Source organism: Xyrauchen texanus, chromosome 30, assembly GCF_025860055.1.
Source record: "Xyrauchen texanus isolate HMW12.3.18 chromosome 30, RBS_HiC_50CHRs, whole genome shotgun sequence".
NCBI lineage: Eukaryota > Metazoa > Chordata > Actinopteri > Cypriniformes > Catostomidae > Xyrauchen > Xyrauchen texanus.
The window spans coordinates 3,921,960-3,943,670 of NC_068305.1; the positions used below are offsets into that span (position 1 = coordinate 3,921,960).

Below are 21,711 nucleotides of genomic sequence, written 5' to 3' on the forward strand. Positions count from 1 at the left end.
CCAGTTTCAAGGCAAGGTCAGGGGGAACATAGCGGACAGGCGGGTGGTCGGGAGATCTAGAGGGCATCCATAGGGCAGAGACTGGGTCAGGGGGTCTGGAAGGCAACTGGATGACCGGGACTGGGTCCGGGGGTCTGGAAGGTGACCACCGGACAGGAATAGGGTCCAGAGGCCAGGGAAGAGGCCACAGGACAGGGAGGGGATCAGGAAGTCCGGGCTGAGCCGTGAAAGGCGGTGCCGTCAGAGGCGGCACTGTAGGCGGCTCTGGAGGTGGGGTTCTGGAAGGCTCTGGAGGTGGAGCCGAAGGAGGCTTTAGGGGCGAAGGCCTGAAAGGCTCTGGAGGTGGAGCCAATGACGGTGGCGCCGTGGGAGGCTCTAGCGAGGTAGGCCTGGAAGGCTCTGGAGGTGGAGCCGAAGAAGGCTTTAGGGGGGAAGGCCTGGAAGGCTCAGGAGGTGGAGCCAATGACGGTGGCGCCATGGGAGGCTCTAGAGGCGGGGCCTGGAAGGCTCTGGAGGTGGAGCCAAGGGAGGCTTTAGGGGGGTAGGTCTGGAAGGCTCTTGAGGTGGAGCCAAGGGAGGTGGCGTCGTGGGAGGTTTCCGAGGCGACGGCCTGGCAGGCTCGGTAGTCTCGGGGGGTAGAGCCGTAGGAGGCCCGAGAGACTTGAAAGGCAGAACCCTGGGGGGCTTGGGAGGTAGAGCTCTGGGAGGCTCGAGAAACAGAGCCCTAGGAGGCTCAAGAGGAGGAGCCCTGGGAGGCTGGAGAGGAGGAGCCCTGGGAGGCTTGGGAGGAGGAGCCTTGGGAGGCGCATGAGGCGGAGGCTGCGAGGGCTCTGAGGGGCGAGCAGAGGCTGGCAGAGCCGTGGAAGACTCTGAGGGCGGAGCAGAGGCTGGCAGAGTCGTGGAAGACTCTGGGGGCGGAGCAGAGCCCGGCAGAGTCGTGGAAGACTCTGAGGGAACCTCTGCGGTCTTGAGCACAAGACGAGACTGGGGAGAAGGGGCCCTCTTCCTTCTCTGACGTCTTCGGCCAACAGGGGATATGGCCATGGGGACGGTCGAGGCTACAGGCACTGGCTTTGGGGCGGTCGAGGCTACGAGCGCTGGCTCGTTGGCCGTGGCGGGCATGGGCGCTGGCTCGTTGGCCGTGGCGGGCATGGGCGCTGGCACGTTGGCCGTGGCGGGCATGGGCTCTGGCTCGTTGGCCGTGGCGGGCACGGGCGCTTACTCGCTGGCCGTGGCGGGCATGGGCGCTGACTCGCTGGCCGTGCCAGGCTTCGAGGCTGGGGCCGTGACAGGCCTCGGGAATGGGGCCGTGTCGGGCTTCGGGACTGGGGCCATGACAGGCTTCGGGACTAGGGCTGTGTCAGGCTTCGGGACTAGGGCCGTGTCAGGCTTCGGGACTGGGGCCGTGTCAGGCTTCGGGACTGGGGCCGTGTCAGGCTTCGGGACTGGGGCCGTGTCAGGCTTCGGGACTGGGGCCGTGACAGGCTTCGGGACTGGGGCCGTGGTCAGGCTTCGGGACTGGGGCCGTGGTAGGCTTCGGGACTGGGGCCGTGGTAGGCTTCGGGACTGGGGCCGTGGTAGGCTTCGAGACGGGGGCCGTGGTAGGCTTCGAGACGGGGGCCGTGGTCGGCTTCGGGGGGCGTGGTAGGCTTCGAGACGGGGGCCGTGGTAGGCTTCGGGACTGGGGCCGTGGTAGGCTTCGAGACGGGGGCCGTGGTAGGCTTCGAGACAGGGGCCGTGGTAGGCTTTGAGACGGGGGCTGTGGTCGGCTTCGAGACGGGGGCCGTGGTAGGCTTCGAGATGGGGGTCGTGGTATGGAACGCTGGTTCAGTTTCTGCCTCCCCCACAGTAAACGAGGAACCAGCGTACAGTAGGGCGAGGTCAATAAACTGAGCCAGGTTGAGAGAGCAGCGACCACCAGGCATGAATGATGAGGCTGGCTCATTTAGTCCAAATTGAAAAATGTCTTTCAGAGCCACCTCATCAAAATTCACCTGGTTGGCCAGGGCACAAAAATCCATAATATAAGCCTCCAAGGGTTGGCTCCCCTGGTGCAAAATCAAGAGTCGGGCCGCTGGCTCCATAATGTCAAGGACGGGGTTATGCGTTACACCACCGCTGCCTTGCACGAAAAACTCTTGGCAAGCGCCCGAAGAGCCGTCAAACCTCTCAGGGCTCAGAAATGCACTGGAGGCATAAACGGGCTCAGGGGTAGACACAGGTGAAACAGGGTGACACAAATCAGACAAAGAACATACCTGCTGCCCCTGGGCCGCGAGCGCTTGGTCCTGCCTCCAAACTGTAGCACCTCGCGCAGAATGTGACGTGCATCTCCGCTATAGTGAGCTGCTTGAATCCTCCGCGTGGCTCATTGTGACTGTCTACGGTGAGGTTGGTTATTTTGTAACCCGCACACACACACACACACAAGATGAGACAGTCACAATGTAAATCCAAACTGCTTTTTATTTTAAAGAGCAGGCGAAGGTACAGTGGGGAAAATCCAGAGGGAGAATGGTCGAGGTAAGCGTAGGGTCGAGAGCCGGGGAATCAGGATATAACAAAAGGGCAAATCTACAAATAGAGTGGTCAAGGAAAGCAAGGGGTCAAAGCCGGGGTAATCAGAATAAGAATGATGAGACTAGTGGGAGCAAAAGACAGGGGAACAAGGGGAGCTGGCAAGCTAAGAGGAAGACAAGAGGAGTTCAAAACTAGACGAGACTAGCGGGGGGCAAAGACACGGGAAACTAAATACAATAACCAACAAGCGGGAGACGAATGTGCTGTGATATTTATAGAGACGAGTGCAGGTGTAAACAATGACAGGTGATAGGGACGAGTGCAGGTGTATACAATGAACAGGAGTGCAGATGACGCGAGTGCAGGTGTACATAATGTTCTGCCGATTGGGAGCGGGCATGTGAGCCCGAGGGGGGAGATAGTGTACGAGCATGTGAGCTCGTAGGAGCAAAAACGAGCGTGCAAGCTCGAGCGAGCAAAACGGGCGTGGAAGCCCGAGGGAGCAAAACGAGCGAGGAAGCTCGAGGGGGCGGAGCGAGGGAGCGGGGTTCGTGACACAACTAATCAAATGTAGTACATACTCTGACATTACACGATTACAGATCCAGCCCATGTCTCCTTGTTGACCGTTTCAAGACATTTACATATATATACTGTATGTTTGACATCCAGAAGAGCGGAATGAAATATCTATGTAACTCGTTTAATTTTTTTTGCTCTTTATCCTCTACTGTCATGAAAACAAGCAATTACACAAGCAATTCGAATGAGAAATCATGTATTTAAAACATTCTTAACTTGGATAATTTTTTTTTTTGAATATCATAGACTGAAATAAATAAATTGGCAGATCATTAAAAGAGAAAAGAGAACATTGGAAAGAATTTTGCTCAACTATTGGAATTCATGCTGCATGTTCTTCTCAAAGAAATGTATTCCTGAAAATAACAAACTTTTTCAATAGACAGAGGGTCCATTTTTATGTACCTGGGATTAAGGTTCGATAACAAGTATAGACTACATGGAGAACACATGTGATTATGATGTTATAAATTTGATGAGGGCCATATCAGGTTATGGGTAGAGTGCAGATAAAAAGTCAATGTTGAGCATTTACAGAGGAATGTTAAGACCCATTATTCACTACAGATGTTTATATAGAGCAGTAGCCAAAACAAACCTCGATAACAGTAAATACAGACTTTAACTACTTAAATCAGTAATTAAATCAGTAATTAAAAAAGCGCGTCAGATGAAATTGAACTCATGTCTAACAGGAAGATTTTATTATAGTATACTACCATCAGTACAGGATAGGTAGAGTACGACTTGGTTGTTGATCAAAAAGTTGTTTGCTGTCCTTTTCTGCATATCACGCCGCTGTTTTGTGGTCCGTTCTGCACTATATTATCTATTTTAAATAAACACGGTCTACCTTTAATTTTTTTTCTGCACTTTGGCACCTTACTATGAAAGTACATTGATTCCCACAGGATTTTGTGAGAGTAAGGGGTGGACCTCTGATCCTCTAGGGGGGTTAGGGGCATGCTCCCCCTTAAGAAAATGTTGTATATTTTAAAGTGAAATAGCAAAATTAAGAGGCTAGTGTTGTGCTCTTGTAAACAATTTTGTGCTCTTAAAGCTGCAGTAGGCAACACTGAAATAAATTGATCTGTGAGAAACAGTGCCCCCAACCAGGGTTTAATTGACAGAGCCAAGGCCTGCCTCGCCAAAAATGATTGGCTAAAATTAGTTGGATTGACACTACCCGACCCACAATTTTCACTCAGAGCTAAAGTCTGTGGTGCTAACTAATCTCTCACAGGGCCTCTTTTAACTTAGACACCATGTCTTTTACTCATCTGGGATTTGACATCTCTTAAAATATTTTTGTATGCTCACTCAGAAAAGCAGGGTAAAAACTAGGGATGTCAGTTTCAGATGTGTATCTTTTAATGTTACCTCAGACTGCTAACGATAGCTAGCTAGTGAAGCAATATGTAGTGTAACGTTATGCCAATTAACCTAGTAACACTAACGTTAATTTACATTAATCATCATGATTGTAACTTCGGCAATAATATTATGTTTGCTCTTGTACATTGATGATGATAAATTGTGTGTGGAGTAGTGTATAAATGCAGTGGATACATTCAATGCCAGTGACCCAAAAAAAAGCTAAATTCTACAGTATATTACGTAAATCCTATTGATTTTAATATTTTTTTAACTTGAATAAAGTTACTTGTAAACAAATGTAGCAATAAAGCACTTTTTTGATTAATTTAGTTTTTTGTCATCCCTGTATATATCCATTAAGTTAAATTTAAGAGCCAGTGTTTATTATTTTTAGTGTTTTCATAAAACTAACAAGTTTATAAAATAAAAGCAATTTTAATAATGAGCAATTTTAAAAACCCAGAAGCAGAAACGATGTCAACTATTTTCTTTTAATTAGTTTGGCCATTACAATATACAGTAGTTTTATTCACAATCTCTTTCAAATAATAATAATTAAAAAATAAAATTCCCCCCACTGTAATAATTCAAATGGTTTGGCCAAAACATCATAGTGTTTCATTCAACATTTCTTTCAGATTAATTTACAAAAAAGCTGAGTAACACATAGTTAAAGTTTTAGCACTGTAACAGTTCAAATGAAAACACCACAGTTTAAAAATAAAATATGGAACCATTACATTGTGCTCTGCTAATATATTAAAGAACAGTCTTTAGTTTAGAAACAATAAAAACAGTAGCAGAAAGAGAGGATAACAGTCGAAAAAGAAAGAAGGCAGACCTCAACTAAAACAGCTGGATTCTTCTGTTTCGGTGGTGACTGACAAGCTCACCATCATTATTTATATATTATCTATATTGATTAAACATAATGGTATTGAAGGTCTTTCAGTGTTGGATAGACATATACTTATAAGCCAGTTTGCTGATGATACAACATTGTTTCTAAAGAATGAATATCAAATTCCATTAGCTTTCCATTCTATTAACCAGTTTTCTAAAGCTTCGGGGCACATTTAAACCTAAACAAATGTGTAATGTTAACACTGCATGAGTTTCCTTTGCAGTCATTATCTAATATACAAATTAAAAGGGAAGTTAAATATTTGGGGATTATTATTTCTAAAGATAAAGATGTTATGGAGAATAACAATGTGTTGAATAACATAGATAAATGTAAGTCCATATTGAATAGATGGCTGCAGAGGGATCTTACAATTTTTGGAAGGGTTCTTTTATCTAAAATGGATAGTTTGTCCAGACTCATCTATCCAGCCTTCTCCTTGCCCATATCGACACGAATGATTAAATTAATAAATAAGGTGAATTTTAAATTTATTTGGAGAAATAAGTGTCAGTACATTAGAAAGGAGGACATGATTAAAAAATATGAAGACGGTGGGGTGAATGCTATCGTTTTTGACATTATGAATGGTGTTTTGAAATTGAAATGGTTAAAATCCTTCATTCAAAATAGCCACTCCTTTTGGTTTATTGTCCCCAATGCTATCTTTAACAAACTGGGGGGAATACACTTTCTGTTATGTTGTGACTTTGAGTGCACCTCGTTACCAGTTAAACTTTCATCCTTCCATCAGCAAGTGCTGCTCTATTGGAAACTATTGTTCAAACATAACTTCACTCCTCACAACACTCCAGTTTGGAATAGTAGATATATAAAATTTGGCAGAAAATCTGTATATCTTGAGGAATGGATATCTAAAGGGATTTGGGCTATTGCCCATTTCTTGGATGATAATGGAAATTTGTTACTGTATAGAGAGTTTTATGAGAAATTCCAAGTACAGTGTACCGTTAATATTTTTAATAGAATGATTAGAGCTATACCAATTCCGTTAAGATTAATGGTTGAAGAAGACATGTTGTACTCCAAAATCTCCCCAGTACTGAGACCTCTCTCCTTAGAAGGTTATGATTTTTGTGATAAAAAATTTACAAATAGAGTCATTAGAATTTTTTTTTTACAGGCTTATTACCCAAACCCAATTAAACGGGAATACGTGCTTAAAGATTTTGATAAGGTTGAAATAAAAAAAATTAGGAAAAATGATTTGTCTTTTCCTCTCCGTCCTAAAGCTAAGGAGGTGAACTTCAAAATTTTAAATGAGATTTATCCTACTAAAGAATTTTTAAGATTTAAATTTAATTTTGATGTGAATAATTGTGTTTTTTGTGAAACAAATATTGAAAATCTAGAGCATGTCTTCTTTGATTGTGATCTGGTGCCCCTTTTGGAGTGAGGTGCAGAACTGGTTAAGGTCTAGGAGGGTTGAACTCCCACCTCTCACGTGGAAGTTAATTAGGTTTGGTGTTTGTCTGGAAAACAAAGATTGTGATTTTGTTATTAATTTCTTGTTATGTTTTGGAAAGGTTTTTCATTCATAAATGCAGATGGTTTAAATCTAAACCCAACTTTAATCACTGGATGAATGAGGTTAAACTCTTGTGCAAATCTTTAAAATTTGTTAAAAATCAGAAAGCCCTTAAACTGATTTCTCTTTTGGATACATTTAAATTAATTTAAAAAGTCCCTTTTTATTTATTTTTTCATTTAATTTTTTTTTTTTTTTTTTCTATTTAATTATTGGTTTGTTCATAGTGTGTTTTCTGTTCTTTGTACTAGCTATGCTCAAACTATGGCTGAACAATTGAGGTTATATTCAGAGATTTGTTGATGTACCTTGTTTGTTTGTGTTGTTGAAGGATAACAGTAGTTATTTGAGAAAATTGTTATGTATATTTTGATAAGTCACTTGTGATTTGTATCCTTTTTTTTGGCAATAAAGATGACTGTATTATGCTTTAAAAAAAAAAAAAACTTCTTTGAATCACGAACTTCAGTAGAGTCTATAAACTGATTGGCCGTAAAATGAACCAATCACAAGACGTCTTATAGGGGGGGCCAATCGAATTTCAGGGGGGGGGGGCGGTGCCCCTGGCCACCACGTAGACCCGCCCCTGCTGAGAAGGGCAAAAATATTTTAGATGAGAAGTGTAAAAATGTTTTTGGTTCATTATGAGACCGTGGTGGGGCAAATGAAACTGGCGGGTTGCCAGAGTCAAGTCAATTAATGGGAAATACTGAAGTACATTTGTTCATTGGTAATTTCAATGTGTACCTCAAAAATGGCTAATTTGCTGATTTATCATTAAACAGTAAAACAATTTATTTTGGTGTAACATTAGTTTACTCTCATATGAGCAACAAGTTAGTCAGTTGCTAGTTACTAGCATAAGTGGGCTAGCACACCCCATGCAGACTACACCCCATTATAATAGGGTTCAAAACAGTGCTACTGTGAATGCAAACTTTAATACAGAGATTGCTAAGACACGTGACCAACTGTGCGGCAACGTCATCAGAACGCAAAGAATTATGGGTATGTTTGGCCCGTTTACATGGGCTGGCATCGCATAGCAGGCTAGTGGTATGAAAATAATAAAAAAAAAAATTAGCGTGAAAAACAGAATATAATCCTACAAAATGCAGCGGGCTAAAGAAAACATATTCGGACCATACCGCCTAAAACTACATCCTAATGCAAAGACGAGATATGACGAGAAAATAAAGGGAATCAAAGGACTGGATTCTTAGGAGCATAGTGACTGGTCAGGGGAGGTCAACCTGAAAAGGCTGTGTTGTGGTGCTTTTGCAGACAGCCTGAATGTTTGCAGACATGGTTGCTTGCGATAATCAGAACTGTCCTATACAGTGGTTCCATTTAGGTTGCGTGGGATTCAGCAGCGCACCAGCCAGAGAAGAGTTATGGCAATGCGATGCTTGCACATGTCTGTGACTTATCACCCACAACCTACCTCATACATTTCCAGTTATCTTTTCTATGGACTCTTTATAAATGTCTTCATCTAAATGTATTTACATGTTAAATATGTAAAGAAACTGAAATGAAGTTGGTTGTTACTACCATTTAATTTATGTAATTGTGTATTGCAATCCAAACTGATTTTGCACAATTCTTCCTTAATACAGATAAAGGAGGCAGAATTTAATTCACTCTTTGTGTATTTTATTTACAGAGATGGATAAAAATCATTACATGTGAGAAGTGACATTACAAAATCTTTTGGAAAAAAAAAAACATATTTACATATTAGATGTGAGCATGGTGTATAATTCTAACACGACGGCTTCACAACAATACTTGGACACATATTGGTCAAAGCACAGCACACAACCACAATTTTATCCAGCAAAGTCTTATCCTCCCCCTCACAAGGCACCAAATATCCCAGGCCCACTCAGGATCACACTCCAACATTTCATAGGCAGGTTTGCCTGCAAACACAGTCACCAAATAAATTGCTATGTAGCCTAGATGTACAACATTTAAAACTGATTAACGTTACACTTTAGTACATTGGTAACTTAAGCTCATTTTCTAGCCATTTCATGCTAGTTAACATTGGCCTAACGTCAAATCTAATGGTCTGGTTAAATCAAACAAAACACGCTGGTTATTTGCCCACAACATAACATTTACTCTCTGTAATTTAACTTTGTGAAAATGCTTTGAACACACCATCATGTGTGGTGGAGTGTTATCGAAGGTAATCTTGGGCCTCCTTACTGCTGCTATCCATGCCATTCGTCGCACTTTTTGTCACCTCTGAAACATGGCTTGTACTATTATTTTTCCACGCTGGAAAACGATAAAAGGATTTTCCGTTCTTAAGCTTTATGCCACTTCTATCGTGAGAACGACTATTGTAGTTTATAACACAGCAGGTAGACGGCATCTTGAACACTGCGTTCTTCCCTCCATGCAATCAAGTCTGGCGCCTTCTGTTTGTGCCGCGGATTCCCAAAATGCTTTGCGTTCACCACTGGTAATACGTCACGATTAGCGTAACATAATAAATATAAATGTCCAACATTCTTTTGAATGTCCATGTACTAAAATAAAATATGTGATGCAATGTTTACTATTACTATTATATAAAATGAAGCAATGATAACAATTTTACCTGGTCACAAAAAGTCCGTTAATTTACCTGATGAACTTTCTCCTTTTGCTGACCCTTTATGCTTCGCAGAGCTAATACGTGCTTCTAAATCACTTGCACTTTTATTAGCAACTGACACATAAGTGCCAGCTTTACATGTCATACATTCTGCTTCCCTCGACCTGGACGAAAGCATGGGAATTATTTGAGAAAATCTTCTGTAAATTTGCACCTTAGTTTGGGCATTGTTTCCACTCTCAGCTGCCATTTGCTGCTATTATCAGTGTCAAGCAACTATTTGATGCCGAACACAATAGCGCTTCACGGAGAGATTGACAGGCAGGAATTTGGCCAATAGTTGCTGCAAGCCTCTTATATTCAACCAATTATTGTGCGAGAAGGCGGGACTAACAAAGAGACCAGATACACATCATAATGCAACTAAAGCCGAATCCCGGACATTTTCGCAAATTTAGAAATCCCGGCTGGACGCTTTTTTAAGGTCCGAAAAAGAGGACATGTCTGGGGAAAAAAAGAGGACGTATGGTCACCCTACATTTGAATGCCCTTGACTAGCCCACAAGTTTAAAAACATTAAGCTAAACCTGTAGGTAACATCAGTAAATCCTCACTATTACTCTTTTCAATAAAGTCCAAAAGGCTGCATTGTTTTTTTTTCCTTGACGTTTCATTTTTCCTCCAGAGTGACACATGCCGCCTCTCTCTAGTAGCGAGAGGCGGAGGGTGTCATGCCACGTGAACTTCAAACAAAATGTAGCAATATTATTGCTAGTAACCTACATTCTTCGAAGACCTGTGTGACAGGCTGCGTCATGAATATTATTGCATATTCATACAGAAATATTTTTGTTGTTGTTGAGCTGAACCTAAACTTTGTGTTGCCTACATTTAAAATTACATTTGGGGGACTACAGTCAAAACATTCGGGGCAGAAGCCCCGGAAAAATGACGGTATACACCAATATTCTGAGGCGTCGTGGGTGACTTTTATTTTGATGGGTGTTCCGGCTGCAGTCGTCATAACAAACCAGGTAGGGAAGTGTCTAAACTCTCGCTATTGATCAGTAATCTGATCATGTGAATCATTTAGCGGATGACCGATACAGTAATGCGATGATGTGTTCACATGCCTATAGAGTTCATATTTGACCTGTGATCATCATATGTCAGGTGAGTAAACAACAATAATAGCGCACTTAAAATGACATTTCACGCTGATCAACAACACGACTACATCTGCAGGACTCATTTAAATCTTCATCATTGATGATCAGACCATTGTTTACCAATGTCTTAAAATTAATGTTCTATGGTATTTATATGGTTCTTCGAGGTAATTCTCAAGAATACTGTGGTACAGTTTGTTTTGGACATTAACTATGTAAAAACCATTATATTTGAACGTGGTAATCTTACTCTGCTTGGTTTCTAAAATATAAATTGGTGTATATTTTGGTACAGTACCATGGTATTACCATGTTTTTAGATATTCCATGAAAAGACGGTGTATGAATATGATAATTATTGTCCTCTATAAAAAGAACTGTGGTGTTACTATGGTACGGTGATGGTATGACATGGGTTAGAGGTACTTTGACAAAGTACTGAAATTCATATACTCCAGGGTACATCCAAGATTACCATGGTGCATGTCACCAAAAAACTAAAATGTAGCTGTACCATAGCACACTATGGTACTTTTTTGTCATTCAGTATCATCACTGTAATATCACAGTACTGATTAGGAGGGAAGATTCAGTGATGTAATATTCTGTGATATATTGTGTCTGGTAGGTATAATGTTGGACTCATTGGTGGGCTCTGTGAGGAGGCATCTGCGCTTGGATGCCTTTAAGGATGTTGCCCATCAGTATCCTGTTATCTTCTGTATCTTCATGTTTATGATCTCCTCCACCATCATACTCAACCAGTGAGTATCTTCACAAGCAGATTTAAAGGGATAGTTCACCCAAAAATGAAAATTCTCTCATAATTTACTCACCCTCATGTTATCCACATTGTGCATGACTTTATTTCTTCTGCAGAACACAATTTAAGATTTTTAAACAAATATCCTCTCTGTATGTCCATACAATGCAAGTGAATGGTGACTGGAACTCCAAAGGTCCAAAAAGAGCATAAAGGCACTATAAAAGTAATCCATACAGCTCTAGTGGTTTAATCCATAACTTCTGAAGCAAAATTATAAGTGTGGGTGAGAAAAAGATCAATATTTAAGTTTTAAATTAAAAAACATTTTTTTTACCAGTAAGTGGCTGACTGTGAAAGTCACTTTCATAACAGAATGTTAAAGTGAAAATGGAAGTGTAGATTTACAGTAAAAAAATACTTGACTAATATTGATGTGGGTTTCTCACCAACACCCATCTTTTTAGGATTACCTTTTTGCTGCCTTTATGTGCTTTTTGGACCTTTTGAGTTCTGGTCACCATTCACTTGCATTGTATGGACCTACAGAGCTGAAATATTCTTTTAAAAATCTTTATTTGTGTTCTGCAGAAGAAAGAAAGTCATACACATCTGGGATGGCATGAGGGCGAGTTAACGATAAGAGATTTTTCATTTTGGGGTTGAACTATCCCTTTAAATGAGATTTTCCTCATCAAATCCACTTCAAACAGTCACGTGACCATCCACCATCTCTTTGGACCTTACAATTAAACAGACTGTCTTTACTACTGTCACGTCTGTTATGGTGTAACGCACACAAGTTGAGACAGTCACAATGTAAGTCAAAAACTGCGTTTTATTGCAGGCAGGCAAAAGTACATACAAGGGGCAAATCCAATGAAGAGTAGTCGTGGGAAGCGTAGGGTCAAGAGCCGGGGAATCAAAGAGATGAACAAGGGGGCAGATCTAGTGAGGGAGGTGAACGATAGCGGGGGTCGAAGTGGGGAAAACAGTTAACAACTATGGACAAGACAAGACGGGATAAGCGGGAGCGAAAGACAGGGAAACGAGAGGAATAGGGAGTTGGCAAACTAAGGGGGTAATCAAGAGTGGGGAAGTCAAAACTAGACGCGACTAGCGGGGGTCAAAACACGGGAATCTAAATACAATAACCAACGGGATTCAAACGGAGGGATAGTGTATTTATAGGGGCGAGTGCAGGTGTAGACAATGACAGGTGACGAGACGAGTGCAGGTGTACCTAATGTGTGAAGATAGGAAGCGCGTGAGTGCAAGTGGTCATAATATTCAGGCTGATTGAGGCGAGTGCGCCAGAGGGAGGAGATCGTTTACGAGCGAGAGCTCGTAAAAGCAAAACCGGGCGTGGAAGCCCGATGGAGGAAAAAGAGCGTACGCGCTCAGGGGGGCGGAGCGAGGGAGCGGGAAGCGAGCACGCTCGCGGAGTGCCTGTGTGCGAGAAGGGAGATAGTGTGCGTGTGTGAGGAAGCTGAGATGGGGCAGAGGAAAGGGGTTCGTGACATATGGTTGGCTTGTTCATAAGAAACTTTGTGAGGACCCATCTCTAAATGACCATGGCTATGTTTGGAACAGACAATTACTTAATACTGAATATTGAAAACATTATCTTCCATTTGGATGGTGTAATCCCATTATGAGGGTCATTCAGAGTGGGCTGCTGTCCCACTGGTCACAGCAGTGTGTAATCTCTATCTTTCTTCCAGATATCTCCATATTCTGATGATATTCTGGTCATTTTTGGCTGGAGTGATCACATTCTACTGCTCACTCAGTCCGGAATACCTGCTGCCTAATATTCTCACCTCTATAAGGACCAAGAGGAAGGTAAGTGTTAATAAACTGATAGTTCTGTTTGGAAGAGCCATGGTGAAGCAGTTGTAAAATAGCTGATGTACACATGTTTGTGACTGGTTGACCACCAGTGTTCATTTTCACACCGTCATTTTCAATTCATTTTGGTGATAATATTTTTCCTTTGATGAAAATGCCCTTTTAAATGTAGTCAATTTTTCATCATGTCATATTCATTAATTTTGGTCAATTTTACTAATTTGACTAAAATGTTTGATAATTGTAAAATTACACATTTTAGATGAATATAATGTCCAAAATGACAAAAACTCGTTTCAAACTATAACAGACCAAACTTTAACCAAATATTCAATTATTTTGAAAAATGTATTAACTACTTACAATATATATTTATTTTGAATAAGTAAGATTAAACAACATGAGAAAACAAGCTGAGCTCCTGAAATAATAGCATATAATAAATATATTGAAGTATTAGCAATTTTTAGAAGTCACTCTGTTGTCCATACGACTCCAGCAGATAATGAATGTCTTCTAAAGTGACACGATCGCTTTTGGTATGAAATACAATACTTTTTAACTATAAGCCATCACTCTCTCTCTCTCTCTTTCTCTCTCTCTCTCTCTCTCTCTCTCTGTATATATAATTGATATGATAAATAGACCCATAGGTTATAATAAAATTACATTTCAATAAAAATAAATACAATTGAAAATAAGAGTCTTGGCCACATTTTATACTACTGCATAATGTGTAAGAATCTCAACATTAACTTTTTTTTTTATACAGTTCTGTTGGTGACTGCATAAGTCTGTGTCCTTATGACGCTTGTAGATCTACATCAATTTTCAAGTACTCATTCTAAGAGCCCGTAATTCTAAGATGATTTGTTTGATGATCATTTCTATGATCTACTTGATGTTAAAGAACTCATAACAAATTGAATGATTCATATGTGCTGTATGTGTGCAGGCACAGGAGCAGCAGGAATTATTTCCACTGTTTCACAGCTGTGCAGTATGTGGCAAACACCAGTGCACACGTCACAGGTATGTCACACACTTACAGTGTGTCTCTCACAATGTTTGGGTCATATTTCACTCCAACATCAAAAAAGAAGTGAGAAATGCTTAACCAAACTTTCTGGAATACTTGATTCTGGTCATTGGCACTGTAATGTCCATGAGATAATGTTAAACACTACTTTTAGAGTTATAACTTAAAAAACTATAATTTTGCTGTTTGATTGAATAATAAATCCATGATTGAAACTCCATATGAAGTATTTTTGTGTTTATTGCACAGACCTACACTTCTCCTGGAAAACTATCAGCCATGGCTGGACCTTAAAGTGCCGTCCCAAGTGGATGCCAGTATTTCAGAGGTACAGCCATATTTCCAGCCTTAAGTGGAATTATTTATTATATCTATTATGAATAAATCACACTTAGTGCTTTTCTTGACTGATCTTCAGGTTCTGGAGTTAGTTCTGGAGAACTTTGTTTATCCGTGGTACAGGTATGACACAAGTCTGCTTTCAGTGCTAAATTTGCTGAAAATATAAGCCATATATTCACCTTACGTTTCATATATTTGGTGTTTTTTTTGTGATCAGAGATATTACAGATGATGAGGGATGTGTGGATGAACTGAGACAGACGATTCGTTTCTTTGCTGCAGTTCTGGCTCACCGTGCACAAAAGGTTAACTTTACACTAATGCACACATATTAGTGTTTCTCTAGATTTCTAAAGTGGCATACTAATTGAAAATTGTCTCTGTAGGTGGATGTTCCTTCACTTGTGATATCTAAAATGCTTAAAGCTGCTATGAAGCACATTGAGATCATTGCTAAAACACATCATAAAGGTGCGTATTGTCATGACAACTTGTAAAACAGGGACTATTTTGGAGACTTATAAATGTCTTATACTTATAAAACTCTATAAAGAGTGTCAGTAGACTTTTTTTAGGTTTGAAATGATAAAACAATAGATTGAGTGTTCAGGCAAACTTCAACCTTATTTTTTTTCACGTTACGCAGGTCTGTTTTTAGGATGATGGTGTGAACCGCACAATTCACACGGAATGTCACATTTTCTTACCCCATCTGGGCCACTAATGTGTGAAAATATATCAGATACATATCTTTACATGTAATATTAGATTGATGAATTTGTTAGATTTTTGTCAGTAATCTAATACATCCGTAACTCAACATTCATCATTTGCGCACTTGATGTACCCCATATGCAGAATGGGTGTTTCTTCAGCTTTGGGCTCTTTCATGTGCCATGGGTTGATGTCATCAAAGCGAACCAATTTAAACGTTTTTCGTTTTGTTATATAGAAAACTCATTAAAACTGTTATGGATACTTTTTACCAGGCCTTCTTAATTTATTTTTGGTATTTTTAAAAATGCCTTTTATGGGCAGATTTTATTGTTTTAGCCTTATCTCCAGACCCAGACTTTTAATTTAACATGTTAAAAATCCATTTTAAGCTAAGCTAAGAGTGAAATAAACAAACCACTTCAATATTTATTGTGGGAAAATGATTTCAATTTGTCAAAAAAATTATGCCTGTCCTACAGTTTTGGTGTAATTTCCACCACAACTAACAATTTTGCCCCATATAATGTCTTTTCAGAAGTTAGTGTACTTATTAAACAAGATGAAAGATGAGACAAGTGATGTTTGAAGAAAATTCAAGGTTGAAATCACATTATGCTGTTATTTTGCCAAATTACACAAAAAATGTGAAAATATTATTTTATTGTATTTAGAATTCATAAAGCAATACAAATGGCATAAATGATTGGGAGTATGAAAATGTTTGAACAAGACTTCAATTGTAAAATGATTCAAATTGAAATTGACTTCACATTCAGTTCCTTTCAAATAAGATATATCCAGAGGGTGCATTGATTACACTCATAAAATTAAATGTGCATGTAAAGAGGTAGATTTATACAACAGTACTCTATACTCTACTTGTGAAGCCACAATTTTTATTTGTCTCCAGAACTGATTTTAAGCCTTTAAGTATAATAACATGGATCAAGGTTTTTAAGATCATGAGAAACATAAATTCAGTCAGTGTTTTGTCCAAACTTTGACTTTGTTAATTAATATTGTGTGCGTGTGCGTGTGCGTGTGTGTGCGTGTGTTTGTGTGTGCATGTGTTTGTGTGTGCGTGTGTTTGTGTGTGTGTGTGGGTTTTTGGGTGGTTTACAGGGAATAGTTTTTTGGTTTACAAACTAGTAATTACAAGGGTATTATGCTATAAATGTGGTTTATGAGGACATTTCCAGTGATTTTCCAAATCACTTAGAAACATATAATTATTTTTTTTTATTTAAAAATGTAGAAAGGTTTTTGTGAAGGTTAGGGGATAGAATCTATAGTTCATACAGTATACAAATTATTATGTCTGGAGAGTCCTCATAAGGATAGCCGCACCAACGTGTGTGTGTGTGTGCGTGTGTGTTTGTGTGCGTGTGTGTTTGGGTGGTTTACAGGGAATAGTTTTTTAGGTTACAAACTAGTAATTACAAGGGTATTATGCTATAAATGTGGTTTATGAGGACATTTCCAGTGATTTTCCAAATCACTTAAAAACATATAAATTATTATTATTTCTTTTTTATGTAAATATGTAGAAAGGTTTTTGTGAGGGTTAGGGGATAGAATCTATATTTCATACAGTATACAAATTATTATGTCTGGAGAGTCCTCATAAGGATAGCCGCACCAACGTGTGTGTGTGTGTGTGTGTGTGTGTGTGTGTGTGTGTGTGTGTGTGTGTGTGTGTGTGTGTGTGTGTGTGTGTGTGTGTTTGTGCGGGTGTGTTTGTGTGGGTGGGTTTTGGTGGTTTACAGGGAATAGTTTTTTAGGCTACAAACTAGTAATTACAAGGGTATTATGCTATGAATGTGGATTATGAGGACATTTCCAGTGACTTTCCAAATCACTTAAAAACATATAAATTATTATTATTTTTTTTTAATGTAAATATGTAGAAAGGTTTTTGTGAGGGTTAGGTGATAGAATCTATAGTTCATATAGTATACAAATTATTATGTCTGGAGAGTCCTCATAAGGATAGCCGCACCAACATGTGTGTGTGTGTGTGTGCAGTAAAGAATGCAGAAGATCTTCAGCAAGCAGCACTGGCAGAGTATGGTGCAGATCTTCATGTAGCTCTGCGTGGCCGTAAAGATGAGCTGCATTACTTGAGGAAACTCACAGAGCTGCTGTTTCCATACGTCATGCCTCCTAAAGCAACCGACTGCAGGTGACTGCAAATCACACACTCTTATTAACTACAATACATAGTCGGGTCATAAGCAATAAAAAGGTATTTTTATTATAACAGAGACTAGAACACTGGGGTTAATGATGCCAAATCTTATGCCACTATCCTTTTGTGGCATTATATAACATTGTATAGTTATTTTTGCCCAAAGTCAACCAAAAACAAATGTAGTGAAACGCCATCATAACTTGCTGTATCAATATAGAATTCAGTTTATTTGTGATCACAAATGTGGGTTTTGACTATTTTACAGCAGCTTCAAATGTTTCTCGTTCATGGTCCAAGCTGTAAGTTTAATTAGTTTTACCATGTTGAGACTTTTAAAGGGGTAGTTCACCCAAAAATGAAAATTGTCTCATCATTTATTCACCCTCGTGATATCCCAGTTGTGTTTGACTTTCCTTCTTCAGCCAAACACATTTGAAGAAAAATATCTTGGCACAGTAGGTCCTTAAAATGCAAGTGGATGGTGATCAGACCTTTTGAAGCTCCAAAAATCACAGACAGTCAGCATAAACGACATCCATAAGACACCAGCTGTTAAATGAAAGTCTTCGACATGATTGCTTTTGGTGTGAATAAGATAAATATTTAAATACTTCTAAAAACTCTAAACTGCTTAATCGCGACCATGGAGAGGTTACCTTGTGTGACTCTACTCTCCCTAGCAACCAGGCCAATTTGGTTGCTTAAGAGACCTGGCTGGAGTCACTCAGCACACCCTGGATTCGAACTCGTGACTCCAGGGGTGGTAGTCAGTGACTTTAAAAGACATTAATTCAACTGCTGGAATCGTATGACGTTTATGCTGACTGTCTATGATATTTGGAGCTTCACAAGTCTGATCACCATCCAGTTGCATTTTAAGGACCTTCTGAGGCTAGATGTTGTTTTTGTTTCTTCAAATGTGTTCTGGTGAAGAAAGTCATACACAGCTGGGATATAATGAGGGTAAGTAAATGATTAGAGAATTTTCATTTTTGGGTGAACTATCCTTTTAACTTAAGTCTTAATTAATGCCAGCACTAAAAAAAAGCTCTTTGGCGGAAATTGATTCAATCATAGACAGTGGTTCTACGTGTTTGAAATTGGTTTTCTTAAATTAAAACTACCATGTAATCTTAATTTAAATACTTCAAGTAGAGGGAACATAATTGAAACCCAACTAAATTAGACATGTTAAATGAACAGAAATGAATCATATTCCATGATTAACTAGCTAGTTCAGTAAATGCTAGCATGCTAAATGCATTAATTCTAGGGATGCGTGGATCGATACTAAAGTAACGATACTTCCTATGGTGTAGTATCAAAAATAGCGATCCTCACACAAAAATAGAGATTCTAAATTATTTATTTTTAAACTAGGGACATTATTATTTGGTTACCATGAACAATAATCATAAGCTTCAAAGTAAATAAATTGGATTAGGCTATATTAGCAAATACTTGTGCAGGATGGGAACTGTTTCTTCTTCCACTCATTTTAACATTCATAAATGCTGAAAAACAAGCAGAAAATGCGCTTTTGCTGTCACAAGACTTGTTCAAACAAGAGGGATCAGTGCCTTGTAGAGGTAATGATAGAAAATCAGAGAAACAGCTTCTGGTCGTGTAGTCTAGGGTATACGCAGGCATACGTCGTATGCCCTCCTATCTGTTTTAGGATTTTACGTATGCCCACCTGAAATAAGTAATGATATGTATGGCCGCCAGAACAACGAGAAGGCGGCCAGAACATTTTCCAGACCCAGAACATTTTCAATCTAATAACGCGATGGCGCGGCACCGTTGAGTGAATTGTGTTTTATTATTATTATTTTTTTAATTTTTTTTATTACTGAGATTCTCTTTAAACACACGCAGAGATGCACTGGGCAGCACTGCAAGACAGTCAGTCGGACTAAGCTGATCTTGGGGAACGCTATAAAATTGCTCAATGAGTAAAGCAAAATAGTGCATTCTCAACTTGTACCTATCCTCAGACTAAGTGAAAGCTCCACTCCTCACCATGATGGTATCCCACAAAACTCCCAACGTTACAGAAATTCTTCTAAATGTCAACTCAACAAAACATTAAACACTACAAGTCTGACCTTTTACAATCATCTTGCACAAAGACACATTATATAACACTTAATTTTTTCATTTTCTCTCAATATTGAGCAAAGCATTGCATGGGAATTAGAAATCCCTCAGCCATTTTCAGTTAATCAAACCAAAAATATTAATGTTGTCCCAACACAAATAGAATTAAGGAAAGCTTGAAAGCATTAAACAACTCCGTTAATTTAAGTTCACTTGGTTACAAACATTTGTTAAATAATATAAACAAGGGAGGATTCAGTAAAACTGGCAATGATGAAAGTTCTTATTTTATAAACATTTTTTTGTTAAAAAAGTTCCTAGTTTTCTATCAAGTTCTAAATAAAAACAGAAAATATTCAAAAGAGAAGAATGGTCTTGTTCAATTAGCAAAAAAATAAAAAATGCATTGGTACTTGGTCATTCGATATACAGTATAAACCATTTTTGATCATTTAATTGGGTCATTTAATATATAACCCTTTTTTTTTTTGGTTGAATGTCCAGCGAAAATAACTATATTGATGTATAATTTTACTGTGACATAAAATTCCTCATAGCGTGATGTATGATTTTAGTCATTTAGTCGCTCACCCCTTGTATTGGGGTTAGATTTAAGTGTGTAAAACTTACTGTTTGAAAGTGTAACGAGGATCAGGTCATGTTTTCTGCCACAGTCATTGAAACTCTGTGGTTTATTCTCAGATCTTTGGCTCTGCTGATTCGAGAGGTCATGACAGGTTCTGTGTTTCTCCCTATCATGGACTTCATAGCCGACCCTGTGAGTGAAGAACGTGAAATCAGGATATTAATCAGTTTTGCCCAAATAGTTAGGCCTGTGGTTCTTTTTTTATGTAGCAATAGTAGCATTTCACATGCCAGATACAGTTACCCCAGAGAATTTTTTGATCACTTCAGTCACACTTAATCATGTATGAATGGCTTTGAATTATATAACAAAATATCAAACCAAGTAGCATTTATTTGAAAGATAGACTGCACAAACACACTTTTCAAGCAAACATTGCATAAAAATAAGTTTATTAGGTTTGAAACAATAAAATAATATATACAGTGGCATGCAAAATGTGGGCACCCCTGGTCAAAATTTCTGTTGCTGTGAATGGCTTAGTGAGTAAAATATGACCGGATTTCCAAAAGGCATAAAGTTAAAGATGAGACATTTCTTTAATATTTTAAGTAATATTACTTTTTTATTTCTATCTTTTACAGTTTCAAAATAACAAAAAAGGAAAAGTGCCTAAAGCAAAATTTTAGCCAGCTATGAGTCTTTCAATTCTTGTTTTAGGGATTTTCACCCATTCTTTCTTGCAAAAGGCTTCTAGTTCTGTGAGATTCTTGGGCTGTCTTGAATGCACTGCTCTTTTGAGGTCTATCCACAGATTTTCGAAGATGTTTTGGTCAGGGGACTGTGAAAGCCATGACAAAACCTTCCGCTTGTGCCTCTTGAGGTAGTCCATTTGTGGATTTTGAGGTGTGTTTAGGATCATTATCCTGTTGTAGAATCCATCCTCTTTCATCTTCAGCGGTTTTACAGATGGTGTGATGTTTGCTTCCAAAATTAGCTGATATTTATTGAATTAATTCTTACCTCGAACAGTGAAATGTGGCACTGGCTGCAACACACGCCCAAAACATGATCGATCCACCCACGTGCTTAACAGTTGGAGAGGTGTTCTTTTCATGCAATTCTGCACCCTTTTTTCTCCAACACCTTTGCTCGTTGTGGCCAAAAAGTTATATTTTAACTTACTCGGTCCACGGGACTTGTTTCCAAAATGCATCAGCCATGTTTAGATGTTAATTTGCAAACTTCTGACGCTGAATTTTGTGGTGAGGATGCAGGACGTCTTTTGCTGTCAAACAGGGTTTTGATTTGGCTTTCTAGCAAGCCAATGAGCAGTTCTATCTGAAAGTTTTCTTGTTCTTTCAGACCTCAACTTTACCTCCACCATTCCTGTTTACTGCCATTTCTTAA

At 39.4% G+C, this 21,711-nt stretch overlaps 1 protein-coding gene across 4 annotated transcripts in view; it reads left to right on the forward strand.

Moving 5' to 3' along the window:
* Nucleotides 1-10,570: 10,570 nt before the first annotated feature.
* Nucleotides 10,571-21,711, forward strand: part of snx14 (sorting nexin 14) — a 45,662-nt gene continuing 34,521 nt past the window's right edge. For all 4 annotated transcript variants that reach the window (XM_052098286.1, XM_052098288.1, XM_052098287.1 and 1 more), the window contains exons 1-10: nt 10,571-10,716; nt 11,341-11,476; nt 13,200-13,320; nt 14,282-14,358; nt 14,615-14,693; nt 14,784-14,827; nt 14,925-15,012; nt 15,094-15,178; nt 17,450-17,606; nt 20,418-20,493. In XM_052098286.1, the coding sequence (XP_051954246.1) occupies nt 10,710-10,716; nt 11,341-11,476; nt 13,200-13,320; nt 14,282-14,358; nt 14,615-14,693; nt 14,784-14,827; nt 14,925-15,012; nt 15,094-15,178; nt 17,450-17,606; nt 20,418-20,493 (870 nt within the window). In that variant the 5' untranslated portion in view covers nt 10,571-10,709. The remainder of the gene's footprint in view (nt 10,717-11,340; nt 11,477-13,199; nt 13,321-14,281; nt 14,359-14,614; nt 14,694-14,783; nt 14,828-14,924; nt 15,013-15,093; nt 15,179-17,449; nt 17,607-20,417; nt 20,494-21,711) is intronic.